The 17,687-nt window shown below is 53.0% G+C and overlaps 1 protein-coding gene across 1 annotated transcript; it reads right to left on the reverse strand.

Moving 5' to 3' along the window:
• Positions 1-14,789: 14,789 nt before the first annotated feature.
• LOC144511106 (uncharacterized) lies at positions 14,790-16,916 on the reverse strand. The gene has a single exon (XM_078241082.1). The coding sequence runs from the start codon at positions 16,914-16,916 to the stop codon at positions 14,790-14,792; it is 2,127 nt and encodes a 708-aa protein (XP_078097208.1).
• Positions 16,917-17,687: the final 771 nt, after the last annotated feature.

A 17,687-nucleotide genomic window follows, 5' to 3' on the forward strand; every position in this document is an offset into this window, starting at 1 on the left:
GCTAAATTGACCTTTAGTGTCCAAAGATGTGCGGGTTAGGTGGATTGGCCATGCTAAATTGCTCCTTAGTGTCCAAAGATGTGCAGGTTAGGTGGATTGGCCATGCTAAATTGCCCCTTAATGTCCAAAGATGTGCGGGTTGGGTGGATTGGCCATGCTAAATTGACCTTTAGTGTCGGGGGATTAGCCAGGGTAAATATGTGGGGTTACGGGAATTGGGCCTAGGTGGGATTGTGGTCGGTGCAGACTCGATGGGCCGATTGGCCTCCTTCTGCTCCGGAGGCATTCCATGATTCGTTGGCATGGGACCAGCCCTCCCAGTGACATAAGCAGTGCCGACAGCCTCAGGAAAACAGCATTGCCCTGGCGACCGGAGTGCGTCTCAGAATTGTCAGAGCCTCAGCCACTCAAAATAGGTTTATTTTTCCAATTGCTGACGAAAATGAAGCCTTAATAATAAACAATCTCTCCGCCGCGGCTCCGTAAACAGCCACGTCCTGTCATTCTGTCCCCAGAGAAATCCTTCTGTGACCAGTCGGCTTCCAGTCGTTGGGCAAGGGGGCAGCGAGGGGGGTGTCAGAGGTCAGGCAAGAGTTCAAAGTGCACAGGTCAGTACAATTGACCCCACCGGAGCAGGAGCGGGAAAGGGAATTCCGTCATTCCGTCTTTGGCAATTCTGACCTTCGCTGCTGTGAGATTTTCACATTCTGTTCATCCTTTCACACTCGGGAATGGGGGAGGGGTGTGATGGGGTGGGCGGGGGGGGGTGGTGCGATTAAGAGGGCTGTGATGGATTGGGGGGGGTGCAAAGCTTTGGCCTTTAAGGTGTCACCAAAACAATGTGCCCCCAAAAGCAGGTCCGCAGAAGCAAAAGAGTCTACACGCTCTCCCCGTGTCTGCGTGGAGTCTACAGATTCTCCCCGTGTCTGCGTGGAGTCTACAGATTCTCCCCGTGTCTGCGTGGAGTCTACAGATTCTCCCCGTGTCTGCGTGGAGTCTACACACTCTCCCCGTGTCTGTGTGGAGTCTACACGCTCTCCCCGTGTCTGCGTGGAGTCTACAGATTCTCCCCGTGTCTGCGTGGAGTCTACACACTCTCCCCGTGTCTGTGTGGAGTCTACACATTCTCCCCGTGTCTGTGTGGAGTCTACACATTCTCCCCGTGTCTGCGTGGAGTCTACACACTCTCCCCGTGTCTGTGTGGAGTCTACACGCTCTCCCCGTGTCTGTGTGGAGTCTACACATTCTCCCCGTGTCTGCGTGGAGTCTACACATTCTCCCCATGTCTGCGTGGAGTCTACACATTCTTCCCCTGTCTGCGTGGAGTCTACACACTCTCCCCGTGTCTGTGTGGAGTCTACACATTCTCCCCGTGTCTGCGTGGAGTCTACACATTCTCCCCGTGTCTGCGTGGAGTCTACAGATTCTCCCCGTGTCTGCGTGGAGTCTACACACTCTCCCCGTGTCTGTGTGGAGTCTACACACTCTCCCCGTGTCTGCGTGGAGTCTACACATTCTCCCCGTGTCTGTGTGGAGTCTACACATTCTCCCCGTGTCTGCGTGGAGTCTACACACTCTCCCCGTGTCTGTGTGGAGTTTACACATTCTCCCCGTGTCTGTGTGGAGTCTACACATTCTCCCCGTGTCTGCGTGGAGTCTACACATTCTCCCCATGTCTGCGTGGAGTCTACACATTCTCCCCATGTCTGCGTGGAGTCTACACACTCTCCCCGTGTCTGCGTGGAGTCTACACATTCTCCCCGTGTCTGCGTGGAGTTTACACATTCTCCCCGTGTCTGCGTGGAGTCTACACATTCTCCCCCTGTCTGCGTGGAGTCTACACATTCGCCCTGTGTCTGCGTGGAGTCTACACATTCTCCCCGTGTCTGCGTGGAGTTTACACATTCTCCCCGTGTCTGCGTGGAGTCTACACATTCTCCCCCTGTCTGCGTGGAGTCTACACATTCTCCCCCTGTCTGCGTGGAGTCTACACATTCGCCCTGTGTCTGCGTGGAGTCTACACATTCTCCCCATGTCTGCGTGGGTTTCCTCCGGGTGCTCCAGTTTCCTCCTACAGTCCAACAATGTGCGGGTTAGGTGGATTGGCCAGGATAAATTATCCCTCAGCGTCCAAAGATGTGCGGGTTCGATGCAGCCAAATTAGTCAAGACACAAAATGAAATATTCGAGAAGATGGCTAAAATATTTTTATTAATTCATCCATTTATGGAATGTGGGCGTCACTGGCTGGACCCAGCATTTATTGCCCATCCCTAATTGCCCCTTGGGAAGGCGGTGGGTGAACTGCCACATTGAACCCACTGCAGTCCCTGTGGTGTAGGTACACCCAGTAAGAAGTTTAACAACACCAGGTTAAAGTCCAACAGGTTTATTTGGTAGCAAAAGCCACACAAGCTTTCGGAGCCCCAAGCCCCTTCTTCAGGTGAGTGGGAATTCTGTTCACAAACAGAGCTTATAAAGGCACAGACTCAATTTACATGAATAATGGTTGGAATGCGAATACTTACAACTAATCAAGTCTTTAAGAAACAAAACAACGTGAGTGGAGAGAGCATCAAGACAGGCTAAAAAGATGTGTATTGTCTCCAGACAAGACAGCCAGTAAAACTCTGCAGGTCCACGCAACTGTGGGAGTTACAAATAGTGTGACATGAACCCAATATCCCGGTTGAGGCCGTCCTCGTGTGTGCGGAACTTGGCTATCAGTTTCTGCTCAGCGACTCTGCGCTGTCGTGTGTCGTGAAGGCCGCCTTGGAGAACGCTTACCCGAATATCAGAGGCCGAATGCCCGTGACCGCTGAAGTGCTCCCCAACAGGAAGAGAACAGTCTTGCCTGGTGATTGTCGAGTGGTGTTCATTCATCTCTTCCTGTTCTCTTCCTGTTGGGGAGCACTTCAGCGGTCACGGGCATTCGGTTGAAGGAGGGAATTCCAGAGCTCGGGGCCCCGGGGCAATGGTGAAGCGATTAAAATCAGGGGGTGGTCAGGAGATCAAGAATCCATAGAATCCCTACAGTACAGAAGGAGGCCATTCAGCCCATCGAGTCTACACCAACATCAATCCCACCCAGGCCCTATCCCCATAACCCCACATATTTATCCCACTAATCCCTTTAACCTACGCATCCCGGGACACCAAGGGGCAATTTAGCACGGCCAATCCACCTAGCCCGCACATCTTTGGACTGTGGGACGAAACCGGAGCACCCGGAGGAAACCCACGCAGACACGGGGACAACGTGCAAACTCTGCACAGACAGTGACCCGAGCCGGGAATCGAACCCGGGTCCCTGCAGCAGTGAGTCAGCAGTGCTAACCCACTGTGCCGCCCAGAATTAGAGGAGTGCAGAGATCTCAGAGGGTTGTTGGAGGAGCTGGAGGAGATTCCAGAGATGGGGAGGGGGTGAGGCCATGGGGGAGATTGGAAAACCAAAATGTTGTTTCAGTGGGGGCCAGTGTTGGTCAGGGAGAACAGGAGGTGATGGGGGAATGGAACGCCAGGAGGGGAACTGAACGCGAGTTGGGATACGGGCAGTAGAGTTTCAGACGTTAACAGAGAGGAGGAATGTGGGAGGACAGAACTTCAGGAATGTGTTTGGATCATCGAACCCGCAGCTCACAGGGCCATGGGTGACTCAGGAGATGTTACCCCTGTGGAGATAGACATAGAAACATAGAAGATAGGAGAAGGAGAAGGCCATTCGGCCCTTCGAGCTTGCTCCGCCATTCATCACCATCATGGCTGATCATCCAACTCAATAACCTAATCCTGCTTTCTCCCCATAACCTTTAAGAAGGCATATGGTGTGCTGGCCTTTATAAATCGAGGGATTGAGTTTAGGAGTCCGGGGATAATGATGCAGCTATATAAGACCCTCGTCAGAACCCACTTGGAGTACTGTGCTCAGTTCTGGTCGCCTCATTACAGGAAGGGTGTGGAAAAGATTGAAAGGGTGCAGAGGCGATTTACAAGGATGTTGCCTGGATTGAGTGACATGCCTTATGAGGATAGGCTGAGGGAGCTCGGTCTTTTCTCCTTGGAGAGACGTAGGATGAGAGGAGACCTAATAGAGGTGTATAAGATGTTGAGAGGCATAGATCAGGTGGACTCTCAGAGGCTTTTTCCCAGGGTGGAAATGGCTGCTACGAGAGGACACAGGTTTAAGGTGCTGGGGGGTAGGTACAGGGGAAATGTTAGGGGGAAGTTTTTCACACAGAGGGTGGTGGGCGAGTGGAATCGGCTGCCGTCAGTGGGGGTGGAGGCAAACTCAATAGGGTCTTTTAAGAGACTCCTGGATGAGTACATGGGACTTAATAGGATGGAGGGTTATAGGTAGGCCTAAAAGGTAGGGATATGTTTGGCACAACTTGTGGGGCTGAAGGGCCTGTTTTGTGCTGTAGTTTTCTATGTTTCTATGTCTATCTTTGATCCCATTCGCCCCAAGTGCTATATCCAGCCGCCTCTTGAATACATCCAATGTTTTGGCATCAACTCCTTCCTGAATTCCACAGGCTCACCACTCTCTGGGTGAAGAAATGTCTCCTCATCTCCGTCCTAAATGGTCTACCCTGAATCCTCAGGCTGTGACCCCCTGGTTCTGGGCTCCCCCCACCATCGGGAACATCCTCCCTGCATCCACCCTGCCCAGTCCTGTTAGAATTTTATAAATCTCTATGAGATCCCCCCCCCTCATTCGTCTGAACTCCAGCGAAAACAATCCTAACCGAGTCAATCTCTCCTCGTACATCAGTCCCGCCATCCCCGGAATCAGCCCGGGAAACCTTGGCTGCACTCCCTCGAGAGCAAGAAGATAATCATAAACATAAGACAATCTCGGAGATATCCCGGATACGAGAGTGTCTGTCCGGAGATCACCAAGGTTGCAGTCAGTCTGACTTTGAGAAAGTTGCCGGGAAGTGAAGCTGGAGTCAACGGTTAGGGAACGGGGCCTTGGGACGGAGGCTGCCTTTGGCCTTTCCAACCTCTCCTTGGAAGGAATCCCGAATGGATGAGTTACGTTCCCAGCGGCCCGGCACTCCATGGGGACTCTCGGGAAAAGGGGAGACTCTGCCAGCACGAGGGAGGGGATTCGATGGAATTTCTGTGAAGCCGCCGGCCTCACGGGGGCAAATTCGGCAGTCGGGTGCGTGCACAGCAAGATCCCATGGGCAGTAAATGAGCTGAGTGAGTGTTGGCACCCACCTATCGAGGGAGGAATGTTGGGCCAGCTTTCCAGGAGAACTCGTCCCTTCAACCCGGAAGAAGGGGCCTCGATCCAGCATCTCTTCAGAAGGGCACCTCTGACAGTGCAGCACTCCCGCACGGGGGAAGCCTCGGCCTAGTCGGTGTGACTGAAGCCTCACGGGTGGGACTGGAAGCCCTGACCTTGGTGAGTGAGGGCAGAGTGAGGTGAACCAGGCCAGGCTGAAGTGAGATACTGTGGAGTCATTCATTGCGAGGGTACGAGAGGTGGAAACACACAGAACATTCCGGCACCAGAGGTTCATTTTTTCTAAGTTGCTGATCTCAGCTTTTCATCAGCTGTGGTCAAACGTTCGTGTTCCTGTGGTCTAGTTCCGAGTTTCTCTCACACACACACACACACGCAGACACACACATTCTCACACACACGCACTCTCACAGACACACTCACACACACACTCGTTCACACAGACACACACTCACACACTCGCTCTCATAAACACTCTCACACTCACACACACTCTCACACACACACACACTCACACACACGCACTCACACACACACACTCATTCACACAGACACACACTCACACACTCGCTCTCATAAACACTCTCACACTCACACACACTCTCACACACACACATACACGCACTCACACACACACACTCGTTCACACAGACACACACTCACACACTCGCTCTCATAAACACTCTCACACTCACTCTCACACACACACACACACTCACACACACGCACTCACACACACACACTCACACACACACTCGTTCACACAGACACACACTCACACACTCGCTCTCATAAACACTCTCACACTCACTCTCACACACACACTCACACACACGCACTCACACACGCAGACACACACACTCTCACACACACACACTCTCGCACACACACTCACACACACACACTCACACACACACACCCTCACACACACACACCCTCACACACACACACACAGACACACGCACACACACACACACGCAGTCTCACACAGACACTCACACACACTCACACACACATACACTCTCACTCTCACACTCACACACTCACACACACAGACACTCACACACACTCTAACACACATTCACACACTCACACACACACACTCACACACACAGACACTCACACACACTCTCACACACACACACACACAGACACACACGCACACACACTCACACAGTCGCACACACACTCACAATCACACACACACTCACACACACTCGCACACACACACGCTCGCGCACACACACGCACACTCACACACACATTCTCACACACACACTCTCACACACACACTCTCACACACTCTCACACACTCACTCTCACACACACACACACACTCACACACACACTCACACTCACACACTCACACACACTCACACACACATACACACACTCTCACATACTCACACACACACACTCTCACTCACACACACTCGCACACACACACACTCTCACACACACACACACTCACTCTCACACACACTCTCACACACACACTCACACACACACACTCACACACACACTCTCACACACACACACACTCACTCTCACACACACTCTCACACACACACTCACACACACACACTCACACACACACTCTCACTCACACACACTCGCACACACACACACTCTCACACACACACACTCACTCTCACACACACTCTCACACACACACTCACACACACACACTCACACACACACTCTCACTCACACACTCACACACACACTCTCACAAACAGTCTCACACACACTCACTGTCTCACTCACTCACACAAACTCACTTTCACACACACACACACACTCTCACACACACACACATACACACACACACAAGAGCAGCACAGTGGTTAGCACTGCTGCCTCACAGCGCCAGGGACCCGGGTTCGATTCCCGGCTTGGGGTCACTGTCCGTGCGGAGACTGCACGTTCTCCCCGTGTCTGCGTGGGTTTCCTCCGGGTGCTCCGGTTTCCTCCCACAGTCCAAAGATGTGCGGGTTAGGTGGATTGGCTGTGCTAAATTGTCCCTTAGTGTCAGCGGGACTAGGGTAAATACATGGGGATAGGGCCTGAGTGGGATTGTGGTCGGTGCAGACTCGATGGGCCAAATGGCCTCCTTTTGCACGGGAGGGATTCTATTCTTCTATAATTCTCTTACACACATTCATTCACATCGTTAATGCCATATCACATTGAACGAATTCAATCGCAATTGTTGGCGACTGGGTACGTGGTCCCTTTAAGGAATGTCATTTAAAGACACAGTACATGGAAAATTAACAATGCGGAATTTTAGCTCCGATGTTAAGGTTGGAGAAACTGGAGTTGCTCTTGAAGAGATTTGCTGGAGGTGACAGGTTTGGATAAGGAATACAGAGAAAAAACTATTCCCATTGGCTGATGTCCTGAGGAAGATTGATTTAAGGCTTCGAGAGGAAGTGGGGGGAGTGGGGGAGGAAGGGGGGGGTGGGGGAGGAAGGGGGGGGTGGGGGAAGAAGGGGGGGGTGGGGGTGGGGGAGGAGGGGCGTGGAGGAGGGGGACGGTGGAGAAGGAGAGGGGTGGGGGAGGGGGATGGTGGGGAATGTGGGGGGTGGGGGAAGGGGACGGTGGGGGAGGGGGACGGTGGGAGAGGGGGGACGGTGGGGGAAGGGGACGGTGGGAGAGGGGGGACGGTGGGGGAAGGGGACGGTGGGGGAGGGGGACGGTGGGAGAGGGGGGATGTGGGGGAAGGGGACGGTGGGGGAGGGGGATGGTGGGGGAGGGGAACAGTGGGGGAAGCGGACGGTGGGGGAGGGGGACGGTGGGAAAGGGGGGACGGTGGGAGAGGGGGGACGGTGGGGGAAGGGGATGGTGGGGGAGGGGGACGGTGGGAGAGGGGGGACGGTGGGGGAGAGAGGAAAGTGGGGGTGGAGGGGGTGGAGGCGGCGGACGGTGGGAAAGGGGGGATGGTGGGGGAGGGGGCGGTGGGGAAGGAGGGGGATGGGGGAAGCGGATGGTGGGGAAGGAGGGGGTGGGAGAAGGGGACGGTGGGGGAGGAGTGGGGTGGGGGAGGCGGTCGGTGGGAGAGGGGGGACGGTGGGGGAGGATGGGTGGGGGAGGAGGGGATGTGGGGAAATATCATTTTCTCGCAGTGAGCGATAATGACACTCGCTGACTCTGAGAGAGATGGAAATGGAAATGGTGAGTGGTTTCGGATGGAGATCGGACCAGCGCTTGGAGGTTGCGGGGGGGGGGGGGACACTTAACTCACAGCGTTACAGAGCGGGAGGGCCGGGATTGACGGGATTGCTCCACAGAGCATTGAATCGATGGGCCGAATGGACAGAGTGGGTCTGAGCTAATGAAGCCCTCCTGGGATCAGTTGGTTGGAGACTGATTTGATTTGATTTGATTTATTATTGTCACATGTATTGGGATACAGCGAAAAGTATTGTTTCTTGCGCGCTATACAGACAAAGCATACCGTTCATAGAGAAGGAAAGGAGAGAGTGCAGAATGTAGTGTTATTGTCACAGCTAGGGTGTAGAGAAAGATCAACTTAATGCGAGGTAGGTCCATTCAAAAGTCTGACGGCAGCAGGGGAACCGGTGGATGTGGTGTTTTTGGATTTCCAAAAGGCGTTCGATAAGGTGCCTCACAAAAGGTTGCTGAAGAAGATTGGGTCACACGGAGTTGTGGGTAGGGTGTTAGCGTGGATTGGGGATTGGCTATCCAACAGGAAGCAGAGAGTTGGAATAAATGGGTGCTTTTCTGGTTGGCAGATGGTGACTAGTGGCGTGCCGCAGGGATCGGTACTGGGGCCTCAACTGTTTACTATTTACATAGATGATCTGGAGGAGGGGACTGAGTGTAGGGTAACAAACTTTGCTGACGACACGAAGATAAGTGGGAAAGTGAGTTGCGTGGAGGAAGCGGAAGAGGGAGTGCAGAGAAGGTTCACCAGGTTGATACCGGAGATGAGGGGTGTAACTTATGAGGAGAGATTAAACAGATTGGGTCTGTACTCGTTGGAGTTTAGAAGGATGAGGGGTGATCTTATAGAGACATATAAGATAATGAAGGGGCTGGATAGGGTAGAGGTGGAGAGATTCTTTCCACTTAGAAGGGAAACCAGAACTAGAGGGCACAGCCTCAAAATAAGGGGGGGCCGGTTCAGAACAGAGTTGAGGGGGAACTTCTTCTCTCAGAGGGTAGTGAATCTCTGGAATTCTCTGCCCATTGAAGTGGTGGAGGCTTCCTCGTTGAATATGTTTAAATCACGGGTAGATAGTTTTCTGATCGATAAGGGAATTAGGGGATATGGGGAGCAGGCGGGTAAGTGGAACTGATTCGCTTCAGATCAGCCATGATCTTGTTGAATGGCGGGGCAGGCTCGAAGGGCCAGATGGCCTACTCCTGCTCCTATTTCTTATGTTCTTATGTCTGCAGAGAGATTTGAACAGGCTGAGTGAGTGGGCGAGGATCTGGCAGATGGAGTATAACGTTGGCAAATGCGAGGTTATTCACTTTGGAAGAAATCATAGCAAATCGGATTATTATTTAAATGGAAAAAAATTACAACATGCCACTGTGCAAAGGGACCTGGGGGTCCTTGTGCATGAGTCGCAAAAATCCAGTCTGCAAGTACAACAGGTGATCAAGAAGGCAAATGGGATGTTGGCCTATATCGCGAGGGGGATAGAATATAAAAGCAGAGATGTCTTGCTGCACCTGTACAGGGCATTGGTGAGGCTGCAGCTGGAATACTGTGTGCAGTTTTGGTCCCCTTACTTGCGAAAGGATATATTGGCCTTGGAGGGAGTGCAGAGAAGGTTCACCAGGTTGATACCAGAGATGAGGGGTGTTGATTATGAGGAGAGACTGAGCAGATTAGGTTTGTACTCATTCGAGTTTAGAAGGCTGAGGGGTGATCTTATAGAGACATATAAGATAATGAAGGGGCTGGATAGGGTAGAGGTGGAGAGATTCTTTCCACTTAGAAAGGAAGCTAGAACTAGAGGGCACAGCCTCAAAATAAAGGGGGGTCAGTTTCGGACAGAGTTGAGGAGGAACTTCTTCTCTCAGAGAGTGGTGAATCTCTGGAATTCTCTGCCCACTGAAGTGGTGGAGGCTACCTTGCTGAATATGTTTAAGTCACGGATAGATGGATTTCTGATCGGTAAGGGAATTAAGGGTTATGGGGATCAGGCGGGTAAGTGGAACTGATTCACTTCAGATCAGCCATGATCTTATTGAATGGCGGGGCAGGCTTGAGGGGGCTAGATGGTCTACTCCTGCTCCTATTTCTTATGTTCTTATGTAAGAAGCTGTTCTTGAGTCGGTTGGTACGTGACCTCAGACTTTTGTATCTTTTCCCCGACGGAAGAAGGTGGAAGAGAGAATGTCCGGGGTGCGTGGGGGTCCTTAGTTATGTTGGCTGGTTTGCCGAGGCAGCGGGAAGCGTAGACAGTCAATGGATGGGAGGCTGGTTTGCGTGATGGATTGGGCTACATTCACGTCCTTGGGAGACCACCAGGTAGTGGGACGGGGGTCAGGATTTTGTACCCCCCCATCGATCGCTATATGTCCCCCGCCCCCTCCAACTCCCTGCGACTCCCATCGTCACCTTGGCCACCGTCAGCAACTCCGAGCGGAACCCAGACGCGAGTCAGCAGATTGTGTTGCACCTTGTGGTCACCCAATTTTATTTCCAAGAACCCGTAAAGCGAAACTCTTGCCTTTACAGAGCGGTGGCCCAACCACAGACACCATAAGAAAGGTTAGAGGATTCTGATAACATCGCAAAGAGAAGCAGTGGCCTGATCACAAAGCACCCAGGCCAAGAAGGCAAATCTTTATTGTTACTTACTTGTGTCATGAGTAGGCTTACATTGACACTGCAATGAAGTCAGTGTGAAAATCCCCTAGTCGCCACACTCCTGTTCGGGTAACACTGAGGGAGAATTTAGCACGGCCAATGCACCCCTAACCCGCACGTCTTTCAGACTGTGGGAGGAAACCGGAGCACCCGGAGGAAACCCACGCAGACACGGGGAGAACGTGCAGACTCCACACAGACAGTGACCCAAGCCGGGAATCGAACCTGGGTCCCTGGCGCTGAGAGGCAGCAGTGCTAACCCACTGTGCCACCCGTGACTTAGGTCACAGTCTGTGTGGAGTTTGCACGTTCTCCCCATGCCTGCGCGGGATTCCTCCCACAGTCCGAAAGACGTGCTGGTTAGGTGCATTGTGTGGTAAACCACTGTTAGCTTATTGCCTGTGTGTGTGTGACATGCCTGGACACATCCCTGCCGGCCCTACCTGAGACTCCTCACCCCCAGGTCTAAAGGCGACTGCTCCCCACCCCCCTGCCTCAGTCTGGACCAGTTCATCGGCATGGGTGTGCTCCAAGTCTTTTGCTAATAAAAGCCTATTTGTTCTTGCATACAAACTAGTCTTTGCTCGATTGATCACATTGGCCATGCTAAATCCTCCCTCAGAACAGGAGTGTGGCGACAGTAACTTCATCGCAGTGTTAACGTGAGCCTACTTGTGACACTAATAAATAAAACTTAAACCATACCCCTTGGCAACTTTTAAAGGCGAGAATTCTATTTCCTTCTTAAATATATTCAGCGACTTGGGCTCCACGGTTTTCTGTGGGAGAGAATTGCCCAGGTCCACCAGCCTCCGAGTGAAGTAGTTTCTCCTCACCTCAATCCTAAATGGCCTCCCGCTGTATCCTGAGACTGTGACCCCTTTGTTCTAGACACCCCCTCTCCCCCCCCAGCCAGGGGGAAACATCATCCAGCTTCTCCAGCCCTTCCAGAATCTTATACTTATCAAAATTTGATCCTCTCTCATTCTTCTAAACTCCTGTAAGTACAGGCCCGGTCCGACCCAATCTCCCCTCGTACCACAGTCCTACCGTCCCAACAGTGCCGGATTTAGACTTGGTGAGACCCTAAGCTATATAAAGCCTGGAGGCCCCTTGTTAGAAAGTTACACCAAAAGGTCTCACAAAGGTGCGTCCCAAAACAGGGCCTTGGGTCTCCAAAAAAAAAATTGAAAACATAATTATGCCTTTTAATTATTTAATAGCAAGGTATTTAAAGTGGAAAATACAAATTATTTTCAAATGAGTGCATTTACTGATTACATATTTATCATTTGGCTGGCTTGATCTCTCATGGATTTTGGTAATTTTTTGAGTTGCTCTTCAAGTTGGTGCTTTCTTTTTCTTTTCTGGTATCCACTCTTAAATGTTCTCTTCATTGTAAACCTTCTGAGGCCCCTGCGGATTGCGAGGCCCTAAGCTGTAGCTTGTTCGGCTGATGCCCGAATCCGGCGCTGCGGCCCAGGAATCAGTCTGGTGAACCTTCGCTGAACTCCCTCTGTGGGAAGTACATCCTTTCTTAGATAACGAGGTAAAAACTGCACACAATACTCAAGGTGTGGGTCTCACCAAGGCCCTGTACAGCTGGAGCAAGGCATCCTTTCAGTGACTGGTGTACTGGGACACCCACGTCTCTTTGTCCATCAACATTTCCCAATCTATCCAAAGACTTGAGGTGATGCACTTTGGAAGGAGTCATTTGATAGTGAACTATACTATGAAAGCTCTGACACTGGGAAGTTCCGAAGTATAAAGGGACCTTGGCGTGTTTGTCCATCGATCTCTGAAGGCGGAAAGGCAGGTAAATAGGGTGGTGGAACAGACTTATGGCACACTCGCCTTTATCAATCAGGGTGTGGAGCAACACTCCGAAAGCTCGTGCTACCAAATAAACCTGTTGGACTTCAACCTGGTGTTTGTGAGACTTCTTACATAGAGTACAAAAGCAGAGAGGTCATGATGGAGTCGTATAGAACTTTGGGGAGGCCACAGCTGGAGTACTGTGTGCAGTTCTGGTCGCCAGATTATAGGAAGGATGTGAACACACTGGAGGGAGTGCAGAGGAGATTCACCAGGATGCTGCCTGGGACGGAGCATTGAAGTTATGAAGGGAGGTTGGATAAGCTTGGGTTGTTTTCTCTGTAAGAAGTTTAACAACACCAGGTTAAAGTCCAACAGGTTTATTTGGTAGCAAAAGCCACACAAGCTTTCGGAACCTTAAGCCGGGCTTAAGGGGATAGGGCCTGGGTGGGATTGTTGTCGGTACAGACTCGATGGGCTGAATGGCCTCCTTCTGCACTGTAGGGGTGCTTTGACTGTGGAATGCGCTGCCCCATAGCGCGGTTGGGAGTCTGAATCATTGAATGGAGATAGATATATTTCTAATAAGAAAATGGGTTGAAGGGAGATGGGGACCAGGTGGGGAGGTGGAGTTGAGACCAGGGAGAGATCAGCCATGGTCTGGTTGAATGGGGGAGCAGGCTCGAAGGGCTGAATGGCCCACTTCTACTCCTAATTCCTATGTTCCCATGTCCCCATTTAAATAACACTTGGCCAAAGTGCTTAACAAGGGCAGATATCAGACCATGAACCATTGAGGATGTTAGAACATGTGCCCAGAAGCTCAGCGAGGGGAGGTGGGGAGCTTCTCAAGGGAGGAGGAGAGGGATGTGGAGAGGTTTAGCGAGGGGATATGTAATAAACCCTCAGAGGCAGAAGTTCCTTCCAAGCCTGACAGCATACAGGGTGTGTTAGCAGTCTACACTCGGAGTCCCAGAGGAACTGGCAAGCCTGGTATAGTGCAAAGTAAAAGGCTCCCAGATTGGCCCATTAATCAGGGAGTTCATGGGTCGCACAGTGGTTAGCACTGCTGCCTCACAGCGCCAGGGGCCCAGGTTCGATTCCCGGCTTGGGTCACTGTCTGTGTGGAGTCTGCACGTTCTCCCCCGTGTCTGCGTGGGTTTCCTCCGGGCGCTCCGGTTTCCTCCCACAGTCCCAAGACGTGCTGGTTAGGGTGCATTGGCCGTGCTAAATTCTCCCTCAGTGTAACCCGAACAGGAATGTGGCGACTAGGGGATTTTCACAGTAACTTCACTGCAGTGTTAATGTAAGCCTACTTGTGACACTAATAAATAAACTTTACTTTCATTTTCCAACAGGCCCACCTCAATTGCCCGATTGAAGTCATTACAGGATAGCAGAGGTAAAGTAAAGTTTATTTATTAATCACAAGTAAGGTTTACATTAACACTGCAATGAAGTTAATCCCCTAGTCGCCGCACTCTGGCCCCTGTTCGGGTAGACTGAGGGAGAATTTAGTCCCTAACCAGCACACCTTTGGACACTAAGGGGCAATCTACCATGGACAATCCCCCAATCCGCAAATCTTGGGGCAATTTATCTTGACTAATGCACCCTAACCCGCACATCTTTGGACTGTGGGAGGAAACCGGAGCACCCGGAGGAAACCCATGCAGACACGGGGAGAATGTGCAGGCTCCGCGCAGACAGTCACCCAAGCCGGGAATCGAACCCGTGTCCCGAGCGCTGTGAGGCAGCAGTGCTAACCCACTGTGCCGCCGTGCCGCCCCCAGGCAGGGTGACAGAAAGCGAGGATGCGCAAGGGGCCGGAATTGGAGGAGGGTAGACCCCCCGGCAGGGTTGGCATTAAGAGATCGCGGTGAGGAAAAGGGCGAGACTGAGGTAATAGAGAAGATGTGGAGATTGGTTGGGAGCTGACGTGCAGTGCAAGGGCACAGAGGGGAAGGCTTTCACAGCTGCCACGGGCGATCGATCTGACCAACACTCCACCGACCCCTCAACGACAGTCGGATTCTCCCGCAGCCAACGCCCGAGGTACAGGATGGACGGACAGCGGCAGTCCCAGGGATTGCCGTACAAGTGGGCTTGCTTCAGCCTCGCCAAGGGGTCCAGCAGCCCCTCGCTGAGGTAGGCGAGGCGGTTGAAGTTGAGGTGCAGGAGGGTGAGGTGGGCCAGGTTTCGGAAGGCAGCGGGCGGCAGCGAGGAGATGGCATTCCGGTCCAGGTGCAGCTCCTGGAGGTTCCCCTGCCCCTCGAAGGCCTCCGGGGCCACGGCCGTCAGCCGGTTGTTGTGGAGCAGCAACTTCTTGAGGCGGGGCAGGCCAGCGAAGCCCCCGGGCGGCAGGTAGCGGAGGTGGTTGAACTGCAGCTGCAGTTCCTCCACCCTCTGCAGGTCCCGGAACAGGCCCGACTCCACGGTCTGCAGCCAATTGCTGTCCAGGTGCAACTCTTTGAGCTTCCTGAGGTTCTTGAAGATTCCCCGAGGGACGGCGGTGAACAAGTTGCCACTGAGCTGGAGCTCCTTCAGGTTGGCGAGGCGCTCCAGGGCGCCGCGGGGGAGAGCTGACAGGCGGTTGTGGTTGAGTTGCAGGATCCGTAGCTCCGTGACGTCGTCAAAGAGGGTCTCGGGGAGGGAGGTGATGTTGTTCTTGTCCATCTGGAGCTCTCTCAGGTGCCCCAGGCCCCGGAAGGTTGCCGCCGGGACGGCCCGCAAGCGATTGCTGTCGAGGTACAAGGTCCTGAGGTTGGTCAGGTTGTGGAAGATGGCCTCCGGCAGGCCGGAGAGCAAGTTGTTGTCCAGTTGGAGTTCCTTCAGATCAGGCAGTTTCTGAAACAGCTCTGGGGGCAGGGATGAGATGCGGTTGTTGTCCAAATGGAGTTCCCTCAGGGACACCAGGCCCTCAAAGGCAAGCCCGGCCAAGGAGTCGAGGCGGTTGTTGAAGAGATTTAGTATGGTCAGGTTCAGGAGCGGGCAGAACATTCCGGTAGTAAGGCCGGTGAGGTTGTTGAAGCTCAAATCCAGCTGCTTTAACTTGGTCAGACCAAGGAAGGAACCTTCCGGAACCTGTGCCAATTCGTTGTTGCTGAGGTCTAGAATGACAAGCCTCTTGAAACGGGGCAGAAATCCTTCAGGGAGGAACGCAATGTGATTATTATTCAAGTAGAGATCCTTCAACGCTTGGAGGTCCACCATGGCTCCCACGGGCACTGTCCGCAGCTGGTTGTGGCTCAGACTCAGGACTTGAAGTTGATCCAAGCCATCCAACGACCCTTCGGTTAGGGAATGAAGGCCGTTGCTTCGGAGATAGAGCTGCTTGAGGCCCTTCAGCCCCTCGAAGGCTCCGGGTTGGATGAATGAGATCCGATTGCCGGTTAGCTGAAGCAACTCCAACTCCCCCAGCTGCCGGAAGGCCCCGGGGACGATGCTGGTGATGTTATTCAGACTCAACATGAGTTTTTGAAGAACGGGAAGTCCGGAAAAGGCGCCGGGATTCAAGACCCGGAGGCGGTTCTCGCTGAGGTGCAACTCCTTGAGGCGCGAGAGGTTTCCCAGGCAACCCGGCGGCAAGGCGGTAATCTGGTTCCCGGTCAGGTACAACTTGTTGAGCTGCTGCAGCGCAGCCAGGGCGGCAGTCGGCACGGAGGCCAGAGCGTTGTGGCTGATGTCCAGGGTGAGGAGGTGGATCCGAGGCCTCCTTCCGGGTGGCGTTAGGGCGTTGTCGCGGCCAGATCCCTCAGGCAGGAAGTCCGTTGGCCGGAGGCTGCTAATGTTGTTGTTCTGGAGAAACATCTCCTGAATTCCCAGCGGGATCTTGCCGGGAACTGCGTCCAGCTTTTTGTCGATGCACCACATAATCGGCACGGCGGAATTGGTGCACTCGCAGGGCGGGCAAGGGTCGCCGGCTGGCGAACACATTCCCACCGGGCACAGCGCCAACCCCAGTCCACCAAGAACCAAGAGCAGCGCCTTCATGATGCAGCGGCACTCCTGTACAACAAAAACATTGCGGACAGTGTTACTGCATCAGGGAAAAGTCAAGTAAAGTTTATTTATTAGTCACAAATAAAGCTTACATTAACACCGCAATGAAGTTACTGTGAAAATCCCTGAGTCGCCACACTCCGGCGCCTGTTCGGGTCAATGCACCCTAACCAACACGTCTTTCGGACTGTGGGAGGAAACCGGAGCACCCGGAGGAAACCCACGCAGACATGGGGAGAACATGCAGACTCCACACAGACAGTGACCCCCCGAGCCGGGAATCGAACCCGGGTCCCTGGCGCTGTGAGGCAGCAGTGCTAACCCACTGTGCCACCGTGCCACCCAAGGCGGTGGCCTAGAACAAAGAAAATTACAGCAAAGGAACAGGTCCTTCGGCCCTTCAAGCCTGCACCGACCATGCTGCCCGACTGAACTAAAACCCAGTGGCAGGGTGGCACAGTGGTTAGCACTGCTGCCTCACAGCACCAGGGACCCGGGTTCAATTCCGGCCTTGGGACACAGTCTGTGTGGAGTTTGCACGTTCTCCCCGTGTCTGCATGTGTTTCCTCCGGGTGCTCCGGTTTCCTCCCACACTCCAAAGATGTGTAGGTTGGGTGGATTGGCCATGCTAAATTGTCCCTTAGTGTCCAAAGATGTGCAGGTTAGGTGGATTGGCCATGCTAAATTGTCCCTTAGTGTCCAAAGATGTGCAGGTTAGGTGGATTGGCCATGCTAAATTGTCCCTTAGTGTCCAAAGATGTG

This window comes from Mustelus asterias, chromosome 24 (assembly GCF_964213995.1).
Source record: "Mustelus asterias chromosome 24, sMusAst1.hap1.1, whole genome shotgun sequence".
In the NCBI taxonomy this organism is placed as follows: domain Eukaryota; kingdom Metazoa; phylum Chordata; class Chondrichthyes; order Carcharhiniformes; family Triakidae; genus Mustelus; species Mustelus asterias.